Below are 26,426 nucleotides of genomic sequence, written 5' to 3'. Positions count from 1 at the left end.
TTTATAATAAATACATTTCTTAAATGTTGTCTGCTTTTATGAGAATCTGAATTTTACAAACTACAGCAAAGCTCATTTTTAAAAGTAATTTCATTTTTTCACAGTTAACATTGCTAGTGGATGCTAAGTACTCTTCCTTTGAAATGTAAAAGATAAAATTAGAAAATTGAAAGGTAATACAGGCATTTAACCAGTCCTGCTTGTTATACAGATAAACTGAGATCCATGTTGGTTAAGTGATATGCTCAAAATTATGTGGCTTGTAAATAACTGAGTTGTAGCTATTAACTAGGTGTTTTATTTCTGTTTAGTATTTTGCCTCTCTTTATCCCAGGTTTTTTTTTTTTCTTTTAAAGAAAAGTGTCTGGCCTATGTAATTCTAAAACATATTGGAAAATTCCATCACAGAATTTGTCTGAAAGAGAATCTTTCTTACAAGTTCATGTAATGAAAATCAAAATTATTCTGCCTTTAAAAATACCATTGAGGCCAGGTACAGTGTTTCACGCCTGTAATTCTAGCACTTTGGGAGGCTGAGGTGGGTGGATCACTTGAGGTCAGGAGCTGAAGACCAGCCTGGCCATCATGGTGAAACCTCGTCTGTACTAAAAATACAAAAATTAGCTGGGTGTGGTGGTGGGCACCTGTAATTCCATCTACTCGGGAGGCTGAGGCAGGAGAATCACTTGAACCCAGGAGGTGGAGGTTGCAGTGAGCAGAGATCACGCCATTGCACCCCAGCCTGGGTGACAGAGTGAGACTCTGTCTCAAAAACAAACAAACGAACATACCATTGAGGCGCTGGAATGTCATTCATACTTTGAATTTTGTTTACATACTGGCCCTTAAAGCTTTTAAACAGTGCGATGTGCATGTGTGCTCATTTTGAGAAAGATAGTATTGATAATGCAGTAGGCAGGATTTAAGAAGCAACAGTGAGATGATACTAAGAAGTTGAAAGTGGTATTGATCTCTAAGAATTAAACTATAAAATGAAAATGTACATCAATGAAAATATTTACAAAGTTTCCTTAAAATGACAAGGTTAATCTAGGACCAAAATAAGATTTGAATGAAGGAATGTATATATTTAAAGGAATATTACTTTGATAAGAATAGAAATTAGTTGCCAGTGGAAGTTTGGAAAAATGATAGTAAAATTACTTTTGGTAGTACTCATCTACTCATTCCCTAGGAAAAAAATGTTGCTTTGTTATAAAGGCTTCACTTGACCAGGCTATTATTTTGGAGATATAATGAAATATATTATGCACAAATTCCCTTTTCTTAATTCATATTTACTAAGCAGCCAACTGGCTATATATCATTTGATTTCCATTCAGCTTATCTCAAGGAAGCGAATACTCTAAATAGAGGGCCCAGTCTGTAGAGCAGTTGTACAATTCCATGACAATTGGTGTATTGCATTTTTTTTTTTACATTGATCTCATATGAGCTTGGCAATTTGAATTTATCTCACTAAACTCATTATAAATTAATTGCCTTCCTTTTAACCCCACTGCTAAGTTGATGCTCAATACTACAAAAGCCTGAAGTATAAAAATATTTGGTTTGGTAGTATAATTTAGTTTAGCCACAAAGGCCCATGCATTTGTTTTTATTTGTATGATTTGTCAATGAACTATTTTTGTTCTCACTAAAAAATAAATGAGGAGACAGGCAATAATAATCTAAATTCTTCCTTGATTCAGTAAGGTGAGAAAAAACCATAATTTAAGAAAACTTTTGCACTGTAAGGAGAAGTTTTTTAGTATTTTGGATTTAAAATGACTGGGAAAATTGAAACAGATATAGCTTCAAACTGAAAACCAGGACATGCTACACAGTCTTATTAAATAATTATTATAGTTTATTGAGGGATTACTTTGTTCCAATTGCTGTGAGTTATTCATGGTACCCAATTTAATCCTTAGAGCAGCAACCATGAATGAACAGGAGTCCCCAAGACACTTTCGAGTGGGTCCATTTGGTGAAGACTAATAGTACTGAGACATTATTTGCTTTTAAAATTCTCCATTTGTTATGGGTTTACCATGGAGTTTTATAACGGCTATCTGATGTATGCTATTCCAATAGACTGAATGTAGAAGAAGGTATGAGAATATAGCTGTCAAATGCCAAATATTAAAGACATTTACAGAAATCTAAAACAATAAAAATAAAATATGCCATTAAGTTGTAATGTTCCCCTTCAACATTTTGTTATGAAATATCAAAACAGAAATGTTAAAAAACAGAAATAATTGTGGAGAGGACACCCGATACCTACATTTTAGATTCTACAATTAACATATTGCTTTATCTGCACTATCCCTGATCTCTCTGCCTATCCATCCCCTATTCATTCATTAATCCTTCTTTATTTTTTGATGCTGAGGTCTAATTTGAATTGTCAGCTACTTTCCCTTGGGAAGGGAATTTGAGATACATCTCCTTTGGGCCTATTTGTATACCATAGGGGGCAAGACATCTCAGCAGCTGGAAGAGTGCATTTATAGTGGGGTTTAAAATTATTATTTTAAATGAATAAATAGATGTATTTGTTAAAGTTACCTTTTTAATTTTAAAACCATTTTTAATTTTAAAACGCTCCAAATCAGTAGATATAGCATGCATAAAGAGAAGTTCTGTGGGATCCTCAATAATTTTTAAGACTTAAAGACGAAAAATTTGAGAACAGCTGCTTTAAAACAATTTTATAAGAGTTGCAGCAATATATCCAAGGTCCTTCACACAAGGCTAGAGGCGCTAATACATTTCATATGATATAGAAACTAAAATGTAGTCTAACTTTATAGATCAGTATATTAATGAAACACTACTGTTAATTAGTGCACACTAAAGTTTAGCCTTATTAATATATTTATTATATAAACCTGTGTTTTGGAAAACAGTGTTTCAAGTTAATTTGGATTCTATAGATAAACCACTATTACTGAACAGTGTGTTTCATCTTTAGAAAGACATGAATAATTGTGTAAAAATAAACATTAGTAAGGAAAGATCATAGCTCCTTTACTAATCATAAGTAAAATGAGACTTCTCTACCCATACTTATGAAAGAATCAAAGAACCCAACTTATACCACAACTATATACCTGAGCTATAGAAATTAGATTTAGAGGTCAATTAGCTTCACTTATAGGAGTAACTTTGAAACTGCTTTTGTTATAAACTTGTTGTTTTTCTATTAAAGTAATCTTTTCTTATGTACACTAGACCTTGGGACATAAATATAGTAGTGATTTTACTTATTGAAATACCATATGCCAATATACCAGACGTTACACAGAAAACCTAGCAGTCAACACATTTAACAGATGTCATAGAGCCACAATTTATCTCATGTTTAAGATTTAAAGAAAAAATTGTGATGTTCTGCTTTCATTCTCTACCAAACTATTAGAAAAAATTTATTTGAAATATTATATTGAGATATTTTGTATGTTTTATTTCAAAAATAATTTAAACAAATACAGAAGTACTTTGAAATAATTGGAAAATACATTTGCTTTTTGGTAATCTAACAATAAGACACATTTTTTTTCTTACTAGCTCATCTTTGTGGAGAAGGATGGAGTCATGTTGGGGATGCTTGTCTTAGAGTCAATTCCAGTAGAGAAAACTATGACAATGCAAAACTTTATTGCTATAATCTTAGTGGAAATCTTGCTTCATTAACAACCTCAAAAGAAGTAGAATTTGTTCTGGATGAAATACAAAAGTACACACAACAGGTAACATTTCTACTTGTTTACATTATGGAAATATGCTATGATAATTTCATAATTATTTGAAATGATTTTTTTTGGTTTTAATACATTATTGTTGCTAATTTTAGAAATAAAAGTGAAATTGATTTCTCAAGTGAATTGGCAGAAGACTTATTTTGTATAAGTAATAAGGTAATAAGGTTTTGTAAATTACCACTTTTTGCAGAGTAAACCACTGTATTACCTTACCAAGAAGTGATCTTATATGAATAGATGCACTTAAAGAGTATATAATTTAAGAATTATAACTCCACTTGGTATAGTGTGGCAGAAACAATTTTTGCTTGAAAACTCTTCAGAGCAATTACAGTCGATCCTCTGTATCTATGGATTCTGCATTCACGGAGTCAACCAACTGCAAATGAAAAATATTTTTAAAAAGTATGGTTGTGTCCGTACTGAACATGTACAGACTTTTTTTCTTGCCATTAGTCTCTAAACAATACAGCATAACAGCTATTCAATAACATTTACATTGTATTCAGTAGTAATCTAGAGATGATTTTAAGTATATGGGAGGATATGGATAGGTTACTTGGATTACTATGCCATTTTATATTACTTAAGGGATGTGATATTTATGGATGTTAGAATCCACAAGGGACCTCCGTATCCTCCATGGATACAGAGAGATGACTATGTTACCAATTACTTGCTATATAGAAACAAGTAATGCTTACTTGTTACAGCTTACTTTAAAGAAGCATTGTAGATAGCATATCAAAATGGTGGACAGCATAAAATCTGGACATATGCTTATTTCTACAACTTAGTAGCAAGTTAACATCCCTAGCTCTATGTTTCTCATTTGTAAACTGGCATAATAATCATGGCTACTTCATATGTTTATTGTGGGTAATAAATGAGATACTGCATGTAAAGAATATAGAAAAATTTATTTTTGAGAGTTAACTTTGGTTACAATTTTTACTATTTCCATTTTAAGGGGTACTATTTTTATGTCCTTGTTCCCACTACTGCTATTACTACTATTTCCAGGAAGCATTATTTAGGCAATGAATTTTTAGGTAACTAAATGAATTTATCTGGTAAATAGTTAATATTGAAACTGATTGTGGAAAAATGTCTTAATTTTTCTATAGTAAGTACATTTTTTTGTTCAAGCTTCTATTAAAATTTATTTTATTGTCACTGAAGAATTGTATGTATTTATGGGGCACATAGAGCTGGTTTAATACATATAATGTATAGTGAGCAAATCAGGGAAATTAGCGTATCCATTATCTCAAACATTTATTATCATTTACTTGTGTTGGGAACATTCAATATTCTCCTTCTAGCCATTAGAAACTATGTGATATATTATTGTTAACAACAGTCATCCTACATTATTATGGAACATTAGAACTTATTCATCTTATTGAGCTGTAATTTTCAATCCTTTAATAAATCTCTTCTTATCCCTCCCTTTCCCCTTACTCTTCCCAGCCTCTAATACCTCTCCTCTACATTTTACTTCTATAAGATCAACTGTTGTTTTTTTTTTTTTAGCTTCCACTTAATGAATGAGAACACAAGATGTGTAACTTTCTGGGCCTCTCTTATTTTACTTAACAAAATGTCCTCCACTTCCAGCCATGTTGCCATAAATGACAGGATTTCATTCTTTTTTGATGACTGAATATTATCCTCTTACGTATATATACCACATTTTGTTTATCTATTTTTTTCCTGTTGGAAACCCAGGTTGGTTCCACATCTTGGCTATTGTGAATAGTGCTGCAATAAACATGAGAATGCAGGTATCCCATTGAGATACTGATTTTCTTTCCTTTGGATAAATGCCCAGTAGTGGGATTGCTGGAACAAATGATAGTTCTATTTGTAGTTTTCTGAGGAACTTCTATATTGTTCTCCACAGGGCTGTACTAATTTACATTCCCACCAACAGCATATAAGAATTCCCTTTTCCCTGCATCCTCACCAGTATTTTGACTTTTTGATAATAGACATCTGGAGGTGAGATGATATCTCGTTGTGGTTTTTATTTGTGTTTCCCTGATGATCAGTGATGTTGACCATTTTTTTTCACACTTTTGTTGGTCACTTGTGTGTCTTTTTTTTTTTTTTTTGAGACAGAGTCTCGCTCTGTTGGCCAGGCTGGAGTGCAGTGGCATGATCTTGGCTCACTGCAACCTCCGTATCCTGGGCTCAAGCAATTCTTCTGCCTCAGCCTCCCGAGTAGCTGGGATTACAGGCGTGTACCACCACGCCCAGCTAATTTTTGTATTTTTAGTAGAGACGGGGTTTCACCATGTTGGCCAGGCTGGTCTCGAACTCCTGACCTCAGGTAATCCACCCGCCTTGGCCTCCCAAAGTGCTGGGATTACAGGCATGAGCCACTGTGTCCAGCCTGTATGTCTTCTTTTGGGAAATGTCTGTTCAGATCATTCGTTCTTTTCTAATTCAGATTGTGGTTTTTTGCTGTCGAAATTTTTTAGTTCCTTATATATTCTGGATATTAATTCCCTATCAAATGAATAGTTTACCAATATTTTCTCCTATTAGTCTGTTTTCATGCTGCTTATAAAGACATATCCGAGACTGGGGAGAAAAAGAGGTTTAATGGACTTACAGTTCCACATGGCTGGGGAGGCCTCAGAATCATGGCAAAAGGCAAGAAGGAGAAAGTCACATGTTACATGGATGGCAGTGGGGAAAGAGAGGGAGAGCTTGTGAAGGGGAATTCCTCTTTTTAAAACCATCAGATCTTGTGAGACTTATTCACTATCATGAGAACAGCACAGGAAAGACCTGCCCCCATGATTCAATTACTTCCCATCAGATCCCTCCCACAACACGTGGTAATTCAAGATGAGATATGGATGGGAACACAGCCAAACCATATAATCTCCCCTTCTGTAGGTTGTCTTTTCACTGTGTTGTTTCCTTTGCTGTGCAGAAGCTTTTTGTTTTTATATAATCCCATTTGTTTATTTTTGCTTTTGTTTCCTGTGCTTTTGAGGTCTTGTTCATAAAATCTTTTCGTGAACCCATTCCTGAAGTTTTTTCGTATGTTTTCTTCTAGTAGTTTTATTGTTTTGGGCCTTAAATTTAGTTCTTTGATCCATGTTTTTGTTGTTGTTTTTGTATAGGGTAAGAGGTGGGGGTCTAGTTAATTGTAATGCATATAGAGATCCAGTTTTTCTAGCACTATTTATTGAAGAGATTGTCCTTTCCCCTATGCATGTTCTTGGTGTAATTGTCAAAAATCAGCTGGCTGCAGCTATGTGAATTATTTGTGGGTTCTCTATTCTCTTCCATTGGTGTATGCGTATGTTTTTATACCAGTACCATGCTATTTTGTTTACTACAACTTTGTAGTGTATTTTGAAGCCTGGTACTTTGATAGCTCTAGCTTTGTTCATTTTGCTCAGGATTGCTTTGGCTATTAGGGCTCTTTTTTGTTCCATACAAGTTTTAGGATTGCTTTTCATATTTCTGTGAACAATGTCATTGGTATTTTATAGGTAGTACATTGAGTCTGTAGATTGCTTTGAGTAGCATGGTTGTTTTAACAATATTAAGTCTTCTGATCCATTTGCATGGAATGTCATTCCATTTGTTTGGATACTCTTCAGTTTCTTTAATCAGTGTTTTGTAGTTTTTTTTTTGTAGAGGTCTTTTACCTTTTTGGTTAAATTAATTCTAAGTATTGTAAATGGTGTTACCTTCTTGATTTATTTTCCACCTAGTTTGTTGTTTGTGTATAGAAGTGCTACCGATTTTTGTGTGTTGATTTTATAACCTGAAACTTTGCTGAATTAGTTTATCAGTACTAAGAGTTCTCTGGTAGAGTTGAAGTGGTGTCATTCCTCCAGGGTAATATCCGAGGTTCTTTGCCTTACACCAAGGAAATCAAGGACACAGACATACATGGAGTGACATGAAGAGCAGAGGTTGCCGGGCATGGTGGCTCATGCCTGTAATTCCAGCACTTTGGGAGGCTGAGGTGAATGGATCACCTGAGATCAGGAGCTTGAGACCAGCCTGGCCAACAAGGTGAAATGCCATCTCTACTAAAAATATAAAAAATTAGCTGGGCCTGGTGGCGGGCGCCTGTAATCCCAGCCACTTCGGAGGCTGAGGCGGGAGAATTGCTTGAATCTGGGAGGTGGAGGTTGCAGTGAGCTGAGGTCGTGCCACTGCACCCCAGCCTGGGTGACAAGAGTGAAACTGCAACCCCCCACCCCCACCCAAAATAGAGCAGAGGTTTAATAGGTGAAAGAGAAAACCTTTCTCTCCTGCAGAGAGAGAGGGGCTCTGGAGTGGGTCTTCTAGTTCTGTGGTGAAATGCATGGGGTTTTATAGACAAGCTTAAGGAGGTGGTGTCTGATTTACATAGAGCCCAAAAGATTGATCTGAACAGGTGTGCCATTTACATAGTGAAGAAGCTGGCTGCCCCATCCTAATCTTTTATTATGCAGATGGGTTCTCTACTTGGCCAGTGCCATGTTGCCTGTTCCTTTACTGTACACGTGGTTGACAAAGAAAAGGGAAGATGTAGCCTCCAAGTTGAACATGCCTGGCCCCCACGTAGCCTTTACCTAGTGGCACAGCTGCCGGCATTCACTGATGTAAGCTTCCAGCTTTCTTATCTCTGTCTGCTCTTTGTTAGAAAAATAATGTTTTTGGAGCTGCTTTTTGTTAAAAGAGAAGGCTTGCTGAAGACTCTCTTACCCTCCCTATCTACCTAAATAATTTCTTTCTAGTTCTTGTATAAGAGTCTTAAGTTTTTCTCTGTATCATATCATCTACAAACAGGGACACTTTGACTTCTTCTGTTTCAATTTGGGTGTCTTTTATTTCTTCTGTTGCCTAACTGCCCTGGCCATGGACTTACAGTGCTATGTTAAATAATTGTGGTGAGAACGGGCATCCTTGTCTTGTTCCAATTCTTAGAAGAAAGGCTTTTAGCTTTTCCTATTCAGTATGATGTTAGCTGTGGGTTTGTCATATATGGCCTTTATTATTTTCAGGTACATTCCTTCCTAAATAGAGGTATTTATTTATTTATTTCCTTCCTAAATTAGGTAATTCCTATGTAAATACCTAATTTAAGTTTTTATCTTGATGAGATGTTGAATTCTGTTGAATGCTTTTGCTGCATCTATTGAGATGATTGTATGGTCTTTGTCCTTCTATTGATGTGATATTTGATGTTTATTAATTTATGTAGGTTGAACCATCCTTGTAGCCCTTGGATAAATCCTTCTTGGTCATGGTGTGTATTGTTCTGATATTGTTGGATTCATTTTGCTAGTATTTTGTTGAGCATTGTTGCATATATTCATCAGAGATATTGGCCTCTAGGTTTTTTTTTTTTTTTTTTTTTTAATGTCCTTGTCTGGTTTTGGTATCAGTGTTATGCTGACCTCATAGAATGAGTTAAGAAAATCCCCTCTCCTTCAGTTCTTTGAAATAATTTGAGAAGAATTGGTTTTAATTATTTTTGAAAGGTTTGGTAGAATTCAGCAGTGAAGCCATCTGGTCCTGGACTTTTCTTTGTTGTGAGACTTTTCATCATTCATTCAAAATCATGAATTTTGTTAGTATTTTAAAGTTTTCTATTTCTTTTTGGTTCAATTTCTAGGTTGCATGTGTCCAGAAATTTATTCATGTCCTGTAAGTTTTCAATTTCTTGGAATATAGTTGTTTATAGTAGTCTCTAATGACCCTTTATGTTTCTGTGTTATTTTAATGTCTCCTGAATTTTCACTTCTGATTTTATTTATTTGGGTCCTCTCTCTTTCTTGTTTAGTCTAGCAAATGGTTTATCAGTTTTATTTTTTGAACAAGACCGACATTTTGTGTCATTGATCTTCTGTATTATTTTAGTCCTGATTTCATTTCAATAAAGATCATGATTGCCATGATCTTTGTTTTTTTCTTTCTTCTAATTTTGGATTTGGTTTTTTCTTACTTTGCTAATTCTTTGAGATGCAACATTAGGGTGTTTATTTGAAATCATTCTGTTTGTTTTTTTTGATGTAGACATTTATTACTATAAACTTCCCTCTCAGTACTCCTTTTGCTATATCCTACAGACTTTGGTATGTTGTGTTTCTGTTTTCAGCAGTCTCAAGTAATTTTTAAATTTCATTCTTAATTTCTTTCTTCACCCAGTGTTAATTGAGGACTATATTGTTTAATTTCCATTTATTCACGTTGTTTTGAATGTTCCTCTTTTTACTAATGTCTAGTTTTATTCCATTGTGGTCATGCAAGATACTTGGTATGATTTTTATTTTTAAAATTTTGTTGATATTTGTTTTGTGTCCTACCATATATGGTCATTCCTGGAGAATGTTCCACATGCTAATGAAAAGTATGTGTATTCTTCAGTACAGTGTTCTGTAAATGTCTGTTAGGTCCGTTTGGTTTATGCTGCAGTTTAAATCTGATGTTTCTTTGCTGATTTTCTGTCTAGATCATCTGTCCAATGCTGAGAGCATGGTGTTGAAGTCTCCAAGTATTATTGTTTTGGGGCATATTTCTCTTTTTATATCTGATAATATTTTCCTTATATATCTAAGTGCTCCAGCATTGGGTGCATGTATATTTACAATTTATAGTCTCTTACCAAATTAATCCCTTTCTTATTGTATAGTATGCTTCTTTACCTCTTTTACAGCTTTTGAGTTAGTCTGCTTTGTCTGATATAAGTGTAGCTACTCCTGTTCACTTTTGCTTTCTGTTTGCATGGAATATCTTTTTTCATCCCTTCACTTTTAGTCTATATATGTCTGTCCAGGTGAGGTAAGTTTCTTGTAGGCAGTATATCGTTAGTTATTTTTTAAAAAAATACCTGCAGACAATCTATATCTCTTAAGTAAGGGAATTTATTTACTTTCAAGGTTATTATTGGAAGATGAGAATTATTCTTGTCAATTTATTGGTTGTTTTCTGGTTTTCATACATCTTTTCTTCCTTTGTATATCCTTTCTATCCTTTGTTCCTTTCTTCCTCTCTTATTGTTTGTTTTTGTAGTTACATGGCTTTCTGTAGTGATACGGTTTTATTTCTTTCTCTTTCTCCTTAGTGTATTGGCTCTACCAGTGAGTTTTAAAATTTTGTATGTGTTCATGATGGTGGTTATCATCTTTTCCATTCTAGATGTTAGGCTCCTTTGAGCATTTATTGTAAGGCTAGTCTATTGGTGATTAATTTCATTAGATTTTGTCTGTGAAAGATATTATTTCTCCTTAATTTCTGAAGGATAGCTTTGCTGGGTATAATATTTGTGGTTGACAGTTTTTTTGTTTTCTTCTCAATAGTTTGAATATATCATTCCATTCCTCTTGACCTTTATGATTTCTGCTAGGAAATTCACTATTGTTGAAATGGGGATTTTCCTATATTTGACTTTATGCTTTTCTCTTGCTGCTTTTAGAATTCTTCATGTTTGATTGTCGATGATTTGAGTATCGTGTGCATTAGAGAGGACCTGTATAGGCTGAATCTATTTGGTGTTCTTTAAGCTTCCTCGACCTGGATGTCCATTTCTTTCTGAAGACGTGGAAAGTTTTCAAGTGATTTATTAAATATTTCTAGACACCTGTTCCCTTCTGTTCTCTTTTGTAGTGCCTATAATACAAATAGGTTTTCACTAAATGTTTCTGGTAAATGCTGTAGGCCTTCTTCACTCCATATTCTATTTTTTTTTTGTTGCCTGTGTTATTTGCTTTTAAGTCCAGTGATTCTTCTAGCTGGGCATGGTGGTGTGAACCTGTAGTCCTAGCTACTTGGGATGCTGAGGTGGGAGGATCGCTTGTAAGCCCAGGAGATCGAGGCTAGCCTAGGCAACATAGCAAGATTCCATCTCTGTTAAAAAAGAAGAAAGAGTAATTATTTTTTTCTGCGTAGTTAAGTCTGTGGTTGAAGCTCTCTGTTGCATTTTTCAAGTTTTATTCATTGAATTCTTCAGATCTAGGATTTATTTTGTTCTTTTTTTCTAATATCTCTGTTGTTGAATTTTTCATTCAAATTATGAATTGTTTTCCTTATTTTGTGGAATTGTCTATTTGTCTTCTCCTGTATCTCACTGAAGTTCCTTAAGATTATTTTGAATTTTCTTTCTGATATTTCATATGTTTACTTATGTTGGGTTCTATTACTGGAGAAATATTGTTTTCCTTTGGGGATATCATGTTTTTTTTATGTTTAATGTTTGATGTATTCATACATTTTATGTAGGAATTCCTACATAAAATTCTTCCAATTTTATGGAGTAGGTTTTGTATGGAAAGAATTATTAGTATGAATGGGTCTTGGGGTATTAGTTCAATGGGGTGTATTGGCATTGGTTCTAGGTAGATGAAGTAGTGTAGTCTACATGTAGTTTCTACAGCTATAATCCACACTAGTGACATAGTAGTGACATTTTCAAGTGTCTTGGTAGCCTTTGCAAAGATAGTTTGTAGCAGTGGTGGTGTGGCTTTGTTGGAGAGTGTGCTCACCTTGCTGTTTCTCAGATTATGGGCATGTGAGTACACACAGTGGATAGGGCAACTTGCGTTCTGGCTTGCTGGGGTTGAGGCCACAGGACTCTCACTCTGGGAGCATAGGCATGTAGTCACTTGGCTGACCTGGGGGTTGCCTGCCAGGAACAACCTATGAGATTGTTTTTCAAGCTTAAGATGTGAGTGTATAGCTGCTCAGTTGGCCTGGAAAGATGTTTTCTAGGGTTGGCCTTTGAGACTGTTTTTCAGGCCCAGGAGACAGGTTCAAGGCTGCTTTGCTGTCCTGGGGGCTTGCTTGCCAGGAACAACCCACAGGGCTATTTCTTAATCCCAGGATGCAGGTGCATTGCTGCTTGGCTGGCTTGGGGGAATATCTGCTGGGAATGCCTCATGGGGTTGTGTCTCAGGCCCAGGATATGCTTATATGGCTTCCTGGCTAGCCTGTGGGTGTGCCTGCCAGGGGTGGCCTGTAGAGGTGTTTCTCAGGTGCTGGATGTGGACTCATGGCTGCTTGTATTGCATGGAGGTATGCCCAGCAGTGGCAGCCTTTGGGACTGTTTCTAGGCCCTGATTGCCAGTGCAAGGCTTTTAGGCAGGCCAAAGGCCTGCCTGGAGAGGTTGCAATGTGGCTGTTTCTCAGGCCCTGAGTGCAGGCACGTAGCCGCTCCTCTGGCCTAGGGGCGTATTAGCTGCTCAGAGGCTCAAGGGCCTCTCCTGCTTGGGGGAGGGCATGCAATGGTTGGACTGGCTCGGCTGGCTCAAGGACCACATTGTCCTGTGTGGGACTGCCAGAACATTCCTTTGGCTCAGAAGTGCAGTGGTGGGGATTGGTTTCCCTGCTGTGTAGGACCAGAGTCACAGCCAATCCTGGACCTAGGCTCTGTTCAGCTGGGGTTGTGGCATTCAGCTGCCTGTGTGGGCTTGGTGGAATGAAAATGAACTGCAGTACTGGAGAGGTGCAGAGGCTACTGGACACTTGAGCAAGGTACACTCCTGAGGTGGCTCTAGTCTCAAGATGGCACCATGCTACAGCATCTTGGCTCACAGGGCTTGGGTAGGGAATGAGAAGTGTACCCCTTGTATTCTTAATTGAGGGCAATGCAGCTGAGGGAATTCCTGGCAGCTTTCTAAACTGGGCTCAGAGCTCGTAAGGACTGTGGGATTCTTCTGTAGTGAGGATTGTAGGTGTTTTTGGTAGCAATGGGGGCGGGTGGGGATCTTCTCCTTACCTATTCCCTATAACAGGAAGTCACTGCTGATCCTAAACAGATCCAATCCAGGTGGAGAAGACAGGGCAAAGGCTGGGTGCCTCCACGCTGCCTTTCTGGACTTCCATTCACCACAGGTGCATCTCCACTCCCCCACTGCACTCCAACACTCTCCCTTCCACACTCCAGTCAAAGCGTAGCTCTTTATTAATTGTCTCAATCCTCTCTTGTGGAAGGGATGAGCACCAGGTGTCTCTAGTCAGACATCTTGCTGACATCACTCCTGAAATTTTTGTATGGACACTCAGTCCACTGTTACTGCCAACCCTAATTTTTGTGATGAAATATATTAATATTAGCATGTATATTTCTCATGAGTATCAATAATGGATAATCTAATTTCTATCCCCAGTTTCTGTCTATACAGCCAAAGCCTTTTCCCCGTTAATAAAACTGATGAATTAATTATATCCTTTGGCTTTTATAAATATTAAAATATTTTGAAGTGGATATTGCAGTATGGTACTTCTTGGCCTTATAAGATTTTTTTTTATGTCTGGGATTAATAGGGTAAAGAAAAACTATATTAATTGTATTTATATGAACAGTTGATTCAGGAAACTACTTTTCTGTGAACTGTAGCTATTTTTCTGTGAAGGATAGACCAGTAGTTATTAATTTAGTATACATTTATTACTTTCAGTGTACTTGGCAATGTACTGCTTTCTGAGATTACAGAGTTCAAAAGACAGTTGCTGTTCTCAAAGAGCTTACTGGAGAAAGAAACAAACACAATTCTGCTGAAATGTGATAATTGCAATGATAGATGCACACAGGGTGCTATATGAAGATAAAGGGTAGGCATCTAACCAGTAATGTGGACCTAAGAATAATTTCCTAGAGGAGTGCCATAGCTATGTCTTATAGGATTTGGAGTTGGCCAGCACATGAAAATATTGGTAAAGAGCCAGAGAAATGCCTGTCTTTTCTCTTAACTTGTCTTGAGAGCTACTAGCTTAATGGCTAGAGGATAAGATATATGAGGTAGCATATAGGAGAGACCTATCAGTTTTATAATATTTTTGAAGAATGTGACAAGGTGTATTTGTAAAGTTTTATTTTTAGCATATGGGACAAACAACTAAGTTAAAATCTGTTTATATTCTTGTGATGCCAGGAGCTTTATTTCTTTTACTACAAAAAATAAGGGACAATTACTGTCCAGGTGCAGTGGCTCACGCCTGTAATCCCAGTACTTTGGGGGGCCAAGGCAGGCGGATCACGAGGTCAGGAGTTCAAGACCATCCTGGCTAACACGGTGAAACCCCGTCTCTACTAAAAAAAACACAAAACAATTAGCCAGGCGTGGTGGCAGGCGCCTGTAGTCCCAGCTACTCAGGAGGCAGAGGCAGGAGAAAGGCGTGAACCCGGGAGGTGGAGCTTGCAATGAGCCAAGATCAAGATCGCGCCACTGCACTCCAGCCTGGGTGACAGAGTGAGACTCTGTCTTAAAAAAAAAAAAAAAAAAAAAAGGACAATTACCAATGAACATGTGAAAATTAGTTCTCACTACCACTTATGCAGAGCTTATTATTGGCAGATTCGAATTCCCTTATATTTAGAAAGTACTGGTATTTGATATTGGAACTCTGTTGTTTTCTTTCTTGCTTAAGCCATATTATTTTTAGTTCTTACAATATAACCTTGACATGTGCTTTTTTGAGATTGCATATTTCAAGATTGTTATGTTAGTGTTCATTTTTTCTTCCCTATTATTATAAATAATAATGATTGAACTAATAATTATTTTGAATGTGTGATGAACTTAGACTTGATAAGTTCATCACGCATTCAAAAGTTCCATTTGTTGAGGAATATAATGCTAACTAGCATGCCCTGTAAATGAAGAATGTTTTGCTTTATCAGAAAGCTGAACTTTAGCAAGATTTCAAAGGTGGAGACTTCTGGAAGGTGGCATTCAATTATGCATATCTTTATATAAAATGAATTCTGAGTCATTACACTTGTATAAACTGAAGATAACCCTATTTTGGCAAATAAAGATTGACAAATTCATGCACTTTATAGAGATATCTTGGGTCAAATGATCATTTACTTATTGGAAATGGCTAATGAAATGTTACAGTGATTTATGGTGTGCTGCAGTAAATTTTCATAATATAGTTATTTATCTTACATAAGATAATGAACTGCCTGTCCATTTCATTTACTGAGTAATAGTTACTTTAAGTGTTTTATCAGCAGCTTCATTTTTCTGTTTTCTTCCTCTTCCTCTCAGATTTTTATCATGATGAATTAGGGAGTAATATTTCATTTTAAATGACTTGTCTTGACTATAGATAGTTCAGGGATATAGGCAGAATTGCTGTCATGTGAAACACAGTTGTTAATCTGAAATATCTATGTTGAATTGACTCCTGCTGTTATTATCAAGAGCTGTAAGAATGTTATAGGTTTTTGCTTATCAAAGTATTTTTCAGAATAATATATGAAATATATGCTGATCACAATGTGAAGCAGCATGTGTATTTTTATAATTAGAAACATTATTTATTAAGTACCATCTTTGTTTTAGGAACTGTGCTGATGATGGAAGATAACAATTTTTATTCTAATGGATTTTGTTTAGCAAAATTTACTGATTACCTACTATGTGTACAGTACTTGGGCAATATGAGATCTATTGTCATAACAAGAATTTATAAGATATTTAAATTTTATCCAAGAAACATTTGTTGAGTGTTTACTATGTGAAATTTATTTTATTTGTACTCTGCACACATTTCTAGGTGTATGGCTATCTTTTAAGATCTCTAGGACCATATGCACATCATAATTAGAATAAATACTGGATATAAATATCTTATTTCTATGTTGTTAATGTCTAAGGTGGAGAAACATTTTTCTCTATCCTGGTACTCCATAATGTTTAAAAAAAAAAGAACAATGTGGCATTTTGAAATCATTTCACATTGTAATATAATATTGATAGCTTAGTATTTTGGAAAATAAATATATTATCATATATATTAAAATAGAGGTGTTTATAATCTAAAAAAATTTGTAAAGATTAGTAACTTGGATCATGAATATATCATTTTTAAATATAAGAAGAACATTTTAAAATTGAGTAATTATTAAGGTTATAAATATGGTAAAGATTTTTATTTCAAGTTAATTTTGAAATATTACAGCATTAAGAATAGTTATGTAGTATTTGTCAATATTAGTTAAATTTTAGGCACAAGCATCAGATTTTATTACTTTTGTTGTTTTTTATTAATAAAATTATATGACATTAATTTATCCAAAAATCATGTAGAAGTCCAAATTTATTTGTAGACGTCTGAGCTAAGAGAGAGGCAGTTATTCTTCTGTAAGTCTTTTTGCTAAGTCTTGTTATGAAGTCTTCACTCAGACTCTATATATTGTTTGTTGATTTTATTTTCTATTTTCACAACGTAGATAATGGCAATTTATCTTTAGAGTCTTAATCCTATAACTGATTACATTGATAGGAGTAATAGTAATAGAAGCAGCAGCAGCAATAACAATATGTTAAGTTTTTAAATAATCCTGCCTTATCAGATAGATGATTATATCTCCACTTTATAGAAGAGGAAACTGAGGTTCATGAAGGCTAAATAAATGATGCCAATCATGTAGCTAAACATAAAACCTGTGTTTTAAAAACGGTGTTCTATTCTACATCATTCTCCAAAATATGCTGTAATTGTTAATTATTCTTAGTACTAAAACTCATTAGAAAGGCAGTTTTATATATTTCCAAATATGATTTTTAATGATAATGAACTATTTGCTAAGGAATATGCCATATTTTTACTTCTAACTTTCTTTGAATGCCCCTTTTCCTGTTGTTTACAGAAAGTATCACCTTGGGTAGGCTTGCGCAAGATCAATATATCCTATTGGGGATGGGAAGACATGTCTCCTTTTACAAACACAACACTACAGTGGCTTCCTGGCGAACCCAATGATTCTGGGTTTTGTGCATATCTAGAAAGGGCTGCAGTGGCAGGCTTAAAAGCTAATCCTTGTACGTCTATGGCAAATGGCCTTGTCTGTGAAAAACCTGTTGGTAAGTAGTCCAGTAAATTAGCATTCCTTTAAAAGTATGTTTCCCACGCATCTTCTCATCTTCTCATTCCTTCCTTCTAGGGTGTAGTCTGATTCTCTGATATTTATGTAAATTTTATTTTTATACACATTCTTCCCCACTTACTATTAGTGATCTCAGCATTAACTTGTGAAAATAACATAATATTATTATTTTATGCAATCTTTGTTGGTTCAAATAGTGAGATTATGAACATATGGTTGTAGTTGCTTATAATATAGCAATAATCTATTCTTAATTCATTAATGTCTTTTACTTTTATCATTATAGTGTTTGGGAAGAAGATTTGTTTTTAAGATTAAGGGCTAATTGGGACTCCTTTTACTCTTGTAGACATATTATTTCAGTTATCAAGTAAAAACAAACATTTTTGTTACATCTTCTGAAATGGAGTTTTGTTAAGTAAGAAAGGAATATTGAATTCTTTTCTTTTAAATCTTATATTTTTATCGTGGTAAAATATACTTAAAATTTACCATTTTAACCATTGTCAATGTATTTTAATGCCAATTCAATGGCATTAAATACTTTGACACTGTTGTGCAAACATCATCACCATTTATCTCCAGAACTTTTTCATTTTGCAAAACTAAAAATCTGTACCCATTACACAATAACTCTCCATTTCCTCCACCCCACCCCCTACAGTCCCTAGCAACTACCATTCTACTTTCTGTCTCTATGAATTTACTACTTCAGGTACCTCATATGGTGGAATCATACAGTATATGTGCTTTGTGACTGGCTTATTCCCTTAGCATAATGTCTTTAGGGTTTAACCAAGTTGTAGGATATATGAGAATTTCCTTCCTTTTTAAGGTTGACCAATATTACATTATATGTAAATACTACATTTTGTTCATCCATTCATTTATCAATGGATACTTGCGTTGCTTCTACCTTTTGGCTATTGTGAGTAATGCTGCTATGAATGTGGGTGTATGAATACCTGTTCAGCTTCTTGCTTTCACTTCTTTGGAGTATATATATATATAGCCAGAAGGAGAATTGCAAAATAATGTGGCAATTCTGTTTTTCGCATTCCCACCAGCAGTGCACAAAGGTTTCAGTTTCTCTCCATCCTTGCCAATATTTATTTCCTATTATTTTTAAATAATGGCCATCCTAAAGACTGTCATAAATATTGTATCTTGTGTAATATTTTATGATAAGCTGTACTTTTATTCTTTGTTTATATCAAAGACATGTTCACTTACGGGACATTTACTTTGTAAGATGTGGAATGCTATGGAAAACATTGTGGCTGGGAAAAAATTGTGGCTGGGAAAATAAACAGTGCTGGTATACAAACTAGGTCATCGATTACATTACTACTTATAATATTTAAAATTATACAACTTTATATACTTTGTAAGGAATTAAAAGTTTCAAAGGAGTTATACATTTTCAAATTTAATAAAAATTTTAAGAAGTATTGATATATCATCTTTGTTTTTATTTACCTCATCATATTATAATACCACAGTTGGCTTAATTGAAACATGCCCTGAACAGCAAAGCAAAGAAAACCCATACAATTGTGTTAACATGAAGTTAAAAATGAAATTATTGTATTTGTTTATTTATTCCAGTTAGTCCAAATCAAAATGCGAGGCCATGCAAAAAGCCATGCTCTCTAAGGACATCATGTTCCAACTGTACAAGCAATGGCATGGAGTGTATGTGGTGCAGCAGTACGAAACGATGTGTTGATTCTAATGCCTATATCATCTCTTTTCCATATGGACAATGTCTAGAGTGGCAAACTGCCACCTGCTCCCGTAAGTATTTATCTAGAGTGACTTCTCACTTGACAGCAATGTAAATTACTTTTCTGTGATGTAAAGAAGAATTAAATATTTGAAGAAGTTTCAAAAAATGAGAAAAAATATTGTTACGGCTACTTTTGAAACCAACCGGTACTGTTAACCTCTGATTTTTATTATATCATCATTTTGCATTCCACTAAGTATCTTACCCTAAATATTAACATATTGCCACATATGTACAGCCCCTTTTCCCTGAACTGTGTGTATGCTGCAGACAGCATAACACTTCATGAGAGTGTTCACCTCAAACATCACAGATTGCTTTGGTGAGCCTTTTTAGTGTCTTTTAATCTAGTTCAGTTCCCATATCTTTTCCTTATATGACTTTGATATTTTTGAATAACCTATACCAATTGTTTTGGAAGTTTCTCAATTTGGATTTGTCTAATTTTTCCCTCATGATTAGATTCAGGAAAGCATATTGGGGCAAGAATATTTTATCAATGTTGGTGTATCTGCTACAAGTATAGAATGCACAGTCTTGAAATCACAGAGTTATGTCAGCAGGGCAGTTCTGGGCTTGCTATGAGTTGTACTTCAGCAGAAAGATCTTGCCCCTTGCTGGTCTCTCATGTTTTCTAAGGACTATAGGATAAGGCTGCACCTGAATGAATGTTTAATACTGGGTACTATGTGGTGAGAGCGGCCTTGCTTACAAACACAAATGGCATCAGAATATAGCTGCCAAGGGAATTGCATAATGCTACTGGTAGCACTGGGTAGCCTTGTGGGAACTTGAGACCATGTGAAACTCTTTCTGCTTGGGAGAAGAAAGTACTGATCTTAGCTAGCTTCTTCATAGCAGAGAATATGGTTTATCTTTCCACAATCCACTCTTTGACACTGACGCTCATCAAAAATACGCCTTTTCACCTGAATTAATTGGTATGTTCAGATTGGGAACAAAAAAGTAGAAAGTTTTATTTACTCCTGCTGCTCTTATGACCTCTCAATATTGGTTGCATTCATTCATGTCCCATTCATTGGTATCTGTCCCTCTTGTAATTAATCCAGACTTTATGTCCTTTTTTTTGAATAATATACTTTTCAGGGGCCCAGTAGTTACCATTCTACCACCATAGAAAGCTGCAGAATCACCTGAGATAAAGTTGGTATCCAGGTGTTTTTTTTTTTTTTTTTTTTTTTTTTTTTTTTTTTTTTTTGTGAGATGGAGTCTCACTCTGTGGCCCAGGCTGGAGTGCAGTGGCCTAATTTCAGCTCACTGCAACCTCCACCTCCCTGGTTCAAGTGATTCTCTTGCCTTAGCCTCCCAAGTAGCTGGGAGTACAGGCATGTGCCACCATGCCCGGCTAATTTTTGTACTTTTTTAGAGATGGGGTTTCACTGTTGGCCAGGCTGATCTCGAACTCCTGACCTCATGATCCACCCAGCTCAGCCTCCCAAAGTGCTGGGATTACAGGCATGAGCCACCGTGCCCAGCCGGTATCCAAGTTTATGTCTGTTGAGGATGCTTTGATTTGAACAAAGCAAAATATCAGTTACTTGGTAAAGTCCAAACAGACAAATAAAATGAGAAGTTCTTTTGGTTCTTTTTCAATTCTCTTCTTCTCAACATCTGAGTGTCCAGGAAGCTCACAAAGAAAAAAGGAGCAAGAGTCCTTAGATTTTTTTTTTCTTCCAATACTTTAACCTGCAGTAAACAGGATTTGAAATGAGTGAATCTAATTAACATGTTGGTGTGTTTGTTGCAGGTTCCAAAGAGACTGTAGTTACAGTTCAGTCAAAGGAGACAAAATAAAAGCCACTTGGAGTCCAGTGTATCTATTAAACTCAGGAATATGTTGTGGTTGAAATGTATTCAATGAGATAGGGAAAGCAACAGTTTCTCTCTCTATACAGGAATTCTCTCCAGGGGATCTTTATCCCAATTCTAATTCCTTTCTCCTAACAGCCCTAAGTTCTCCACTATCATCATCTCTCTTCTTTTGTCATATTTGAAATTTTTAAAGGTCAAAGGTCCATTTTAGGTTTTTGCATCAGTCCACTGGTTTCCCTCTGTCCCTTTCTCTCCAGGAAATAGCCACTTGGAGGTTTCCTAGGAGTGTAGGCCATAACACAGCTTGTTTCTATAACTTTCCTAAATATCTTCAGGACTTTCTTATTAGATCATTGACTTTTTTGCAGTCCCTCCATAGGAGCAGCCACTGGCAGCCTGACTGAAAATACAAACAACTATCCCAGCAGCAATATTTATTTTCTGCCCATCCACTCTTCCTTCCCTCCTTTTGAGCTTTCTTGTTTTTCCTCTGAGAGGCAACCCATTCTAGTTAGTAAATATAGTAATGATATGGCTCCAATGAGTGGAGGAACACCAGGGTTCTTGTCTCACGTTGAATTAGATTAAACAATATGGACACACGTGGAGTGGTTTTAAGGAGCGGAGAGTTTAATAGGCAAGAAAGAAAAGAGAAGGCAGAAAGAAGAGGTTCGCTCTTACAGAGACAGAGGGATGGGGGCTCCACAGCTGAAAGAGGAAACCCCAAGTGTGGTGCATACCAGGCAGGTATATGTAGAGGCTGGAGAAGGGGGTGTCTGATTTGCACAGGGCTTAGGGGACTGGTTTGACCAGGCATTCATTCACGTAGCCTTAGGAAAAAAAACTGGCCTTCCCACCCTAGCCTTTTAATATGCAAATACAGGGCACCATGATGTTCTACACACGTGGGGATATGTGGGGCGGCCATGTTCCCAGGACCATCTGGGGCAAGGGCAAGAGGACAAAGGTGGGAATCGCCATGTTGAGTGGACCCAGTTTCTAATGGCTTGCATATGCATACTAAAGGTTGCCGGCTTGGCTCTAAGAGCTGGGACTTTTCTGTTACACAAGAAACACTTTTGGAGGTGTTTTAAAAAGAAATGAAAACTTTCCAAGGGCCCCTTTTCTCTCTATCTGCCTAAAATAATTTCTTAATAACTTCTATCACAGTAATTTCATAATTCTGAGATCCCTGTTGGTGGTAAATCTATGTTGAAGCCTGTAAGTATATGGCCCTTAGAAAACATGGTCACCCAGTTGATATTAGTCCTTCTTGCTCAGATGAGTCATCTTCCCATTTAGAGGTAGCCACTGCGTAAGGCAATGCATGTAGAGACTCACTGACTTTCTAGGCCTTTCATCACTCCCAGTGGTCCCGTCAAATATGTATTTGGTCCATAGTGGGCACCACTGTTGCTTGAAGAGCTAAGGCAAAACAGTAACACATTGCAGGCTAGAATCCCAGCCGCAGCTGTTGTGTTCATTTGTTCCTTCAGGCTCTTGGCATCAAGTGGAGATGTATGCCTGGGATGGGCATGGTTGGATGTATTATGGGTTGAGCTCCCTGTTGATATCCCTTTTTAGGGATTGTGATAAGGAATGGGGGTGTTGTACCTGATCAAGTGTTTGGCAGTGTGGTGGTTGCAGGCATAAAATGGCCTTTTTAGCACAGCAAAACATTTCAAAACTAGGAGCCAGCTGCCCAGGAGAGATGAATACAAGAGTTGAAGACTTGTGGGGAATGAGACAATGCGCACCTTCTCCTGCCTCGATAGTCATGCTTGTCTCTCCACAAACATTATTGTTCAATGAAAGAAACTAGACATGAAAGATTACATACTGTTTGACTACATTTGGGTATAAAGTTAAAAAATAGTCAAAACTGCACTATATTGTTTAGAAATGCGTATTTAGGTGGTAAAACTATAGAGTAAGGCAAAAGTTTATTCTCAAAAATGTCAGCTAGAGGATGTTGCTGGGAGAAGTTTAGGAGTGCTGATTAGGAAATGAAACAAGAGAGGCAATGCTCCACTTCTAGGCTTTGTGTGGGTCCAGAGTGTGTGTTTATAGGAATTTATTAATCTTATATTTTTCTTTATGTAATTGTATATGTGTTATATTTCACAATAAAAACGGCCAAAAAGTAGGGAAAAACTGGTTTGTGAAAGTCTAAGCTCTTATACTCTTAACAACTTTCTAAAAATTATTTAGAATTAAGCTTATGTTCTCACAAGTTTTTCTTATATCCCATTCCTTCTCATTTGTTTTACTTTTTTGTTTTTTTACAATTTTTTTTGGTGGTATAACACACATAACATAAATTTTGCCATTTTAACCATTGGTAAATAATCTTTAGTAATTTCTTTCAAATAAATTGTGACATAAACTTTTGAGTCTTTGCATGTCTAAAAGTGTACTTTTCATTTTCAGTTGAGTGATAAAATGGCTAAATGTGGTATTCTAAATAATTTTTTCCTTGAACCTCTTTAGCATTCAGTGTTGTAGATGAGAATTCCAATGCCAATCTAATTTTCATTCCTTTTTGGAACATCTTTTTTGTCCCCGCTTTGGGAGCTTTTAAGATTTTTTTCTTTCTTGTTGGCATTCTACAATTTTTCATTGTTTTAATTCAGTTTTTCAGTGATTGATGTGGATCTTTAAAATTAATTTTTTTTACAGTTTGTCATTGAAGAAAAGGATTTTTAGATTTTTTAGATTTTCTCATTGGCTCTTTAAAACTGAAGAGTAGTTTGTTTCTTCATCTGCTAAAAATGTTCTGTAATGTCTTAAAATACATGTTTTCTTCTCTTTACTCTTGTTGCAAATATTAAAATAGTTGCTGGAACTTCCATATATATCTTAATATTTCTTAACTCTATTTGCATTTTTTGTATTTTTGTTTGCTAATATTTAGCTATTTTTTCTTTTATAATCCTTTACTTGGGACTTTTTATTTAGTTGAAATAAGTTTTTTGAGAACACTGTAATTATACAGTGCAAATATAAAAATTGTTGTAACTGACTTTTTTGAGAAGGTTAATGAAACATAATTCACTATTTTAACACAAGTATGAATTAAATTTCTACCACTGACAAATCAAATAATGATAACTAAATACCGCTGGTGGGACTGTCAGCTAGGCAAGCATAAGTCAGGTCTTCAGGTCTGCCATTGTGTCTCTTGTTTTTGATCTTTTGCTTCTTTTGTTTTCTTGATTATTATAGAGGCTTCACTGTCTACTTCTACCATTTGTTCCTTGAGCAGATAGTGTAGTTTGCTATTTTTTCTTCTCTATAGTTCCTTTCTCTGTTCTGTTGTCATGTTCGACTTTCCTGAAGCTATGTATAGATCATTTGTGCTGATAATGTCCAGTACTACTCTAACAGTTATTTCTATTTCACAGGGTTTTTTTGTTTGTTTGTTTTTGTTTTTTTGAGACAGGGTCTCGCTCTGTCACCCAGGCTTGAATGCAGGGGCACAATCTTGGCCCAGTGCAATCTCCGCCTCCTGGGTTGAAGCAATTCTGCTGCAGCCTCCCGAGTAGCTGGAACTACAGGCGCCTGCCCCATGCCTGGCTGATTTTTGTGTTTTTAGTAGAAACGGGGTTTCACCATGTTGGCTAGGCTGGTCTTGAACTCCTGACTTCAAGTAATCTGCCCACCTTGGCCTCCCAACATGCTGGGATTACAGGTGTGAGCTACTGCGCCCAGCCTCCACAGGTTTTTTATTATACATCCTGTGTGTCATTGTGGGGAAGAAGGGCATTGAACATTGCCTCAAGGAGACTTTATATTTCTGGAAGAAGTAGTTACCTGGCAGTGATCCACTGTTTGTTAATAATAAACTCCTTCATTACATTTAATATTTCCCATGTTTTTAACCAACCAACATTTGTAGAGTAGTGAAGAAATGCCAGGAAGTACAATAGGGACTAGGAGTAAAATGACATTCTTGTTTAAAATACAGGTTAAAAGTAGCTGAGTGTTACACTTTCATAGATGTCAGCTTCTCGGCGATGGTTTTAGTATGCTTTTGACTTTAGCTTTGTAACTTTTCAGGATAAATTATATATAATATATTTACATTATGGTTTTCTACTACACGTCTATTCATTTAACATCTGAGTATTTAAAATATTTTTATACTTATCAACAAAACTTTGTATTGGAAGTGGTCTTTTAGTTGCCTTCAGAGAGTTGCCTTAATGTTCATTTGAGGTTTACTGGTAAATAGAAATTAAGGGAAACTTTTCTTTGGAAATGAGAAACAAATAGGATTTTGCAATATTCTCCAGTATTTTTCAGTTACAATATTGTGATATCATTGTTTAAAATTCACAAATTGAACAGAGGAAATATATTTTAAGACAGTTTTTGACTAATGGTTTCTGAGAAAGCTTTGCTAATAATTGGCATTATTAATAATTGATATATTTTAGGTAGTCAGATATTCTACTTGTGAAAATGAATTCCAGGGCAATGTTTAAAGCAATAATAGGAGATGTAGTCCTAAATGTATAAAGGTTCAAATGAAAGTTCAATTAAATTGATATAGTAAAAATAGAATAATACGCAACTTGAGGATAAGGTGTTATCTCACAAATCTATATATTTTTCACTATTTGTAAGTTTATGTGTTCAATTTAAACACTTTAACAATTGAGGAAGGTAATCATTTTTAAAATTTGATGACAATTTCTTACAGATTGATTTTTTAATATTCTTACCCATTTGAAAAACAATATCGAATATTTTACAACTTGATCTTTTGAAAAGCCAAAAATAAATAAAACGAACAGGATTGCTCCAATTACCCATATTTCATACAAGTCCTTATACCACACATAACTTTAGGAACAATAGCATAGCCTGCATAAGGTTTCTCGTATATTATTTTCTATAAGAAAGAGAAGAAAAATTAGCACATGTCAGTTTTTGAGTCCCTACTAAATATTAATTAATTTTCTGTTAATTATTTAGCAATGCATGTTGCTTTCTACTCTTGAACAAAAACAAAATCAACATTACCTTATTTAATATTTTTATATCTGAAATGAAATCCAAGAGAATTAGGATGTTGCTCTGAACTTGACATTTTTGAACTTATTAGTAAAGGCTAAAATCTAATAGATAAGCAGAACTAGAGGATTAATAGTTTCTCATTGTCAGTACAGAA

The 26,426-nt window shown here is 35.4% G+C and overlaps 1 protein-coding gene across 8 annotated transcripts in view; it reads left to right on the top strand.

The window, feature by feature from the left end:
• Positions 1-26,426, top strand: part of ATRNL1 (attractin like 1) — an 853,525-nt gene that overhangs the window by 193,531 nt on the left and 633,568 nt on the right. For all 8 annotated transcript variants that reach the window (XR_004028677.1, XM_030806602.1, XM_030806597.1 and 5 more), the window contains exons 15-17: positions 3,577-3,758; positions 17,392-17,605; positions 19,237-19,425. Coding sequence is in view for 7 of the 8 variants with exons in the window: in XM_030806602.1 (XP_030662462.1) it covers positions 3,577-3,758; positions 17,392-17,605; positions 19,237-19,425 (585 nt within the window). In the remaining variant the exon portion in view is untranslated. The remainder of the gene's footprint in view (positions 1-3,576; positions 3,759-17,391; positions 17,606-19,236; positions 19,426-26,426) is intronic.

Source organism: Nomascus leucogenys, chromosome 3, assembly GCF_006542625.1.
Source record: "Nomascus leucogenys isolate Asia chromosome 3, Asia_NLE_v1, whole genome shotgun sequence".
Taxonomy (NCBI): Eukaryota; Metazoa; Chordata; class Mammalia; order Primates; family Hylobatidae; genus Nomascus; species Nomascus leucogenys.
Note: the sequence above shows the minus strand (reverse complement) of the source record. Positions and strands in the feature narration are given on the sequence as shown.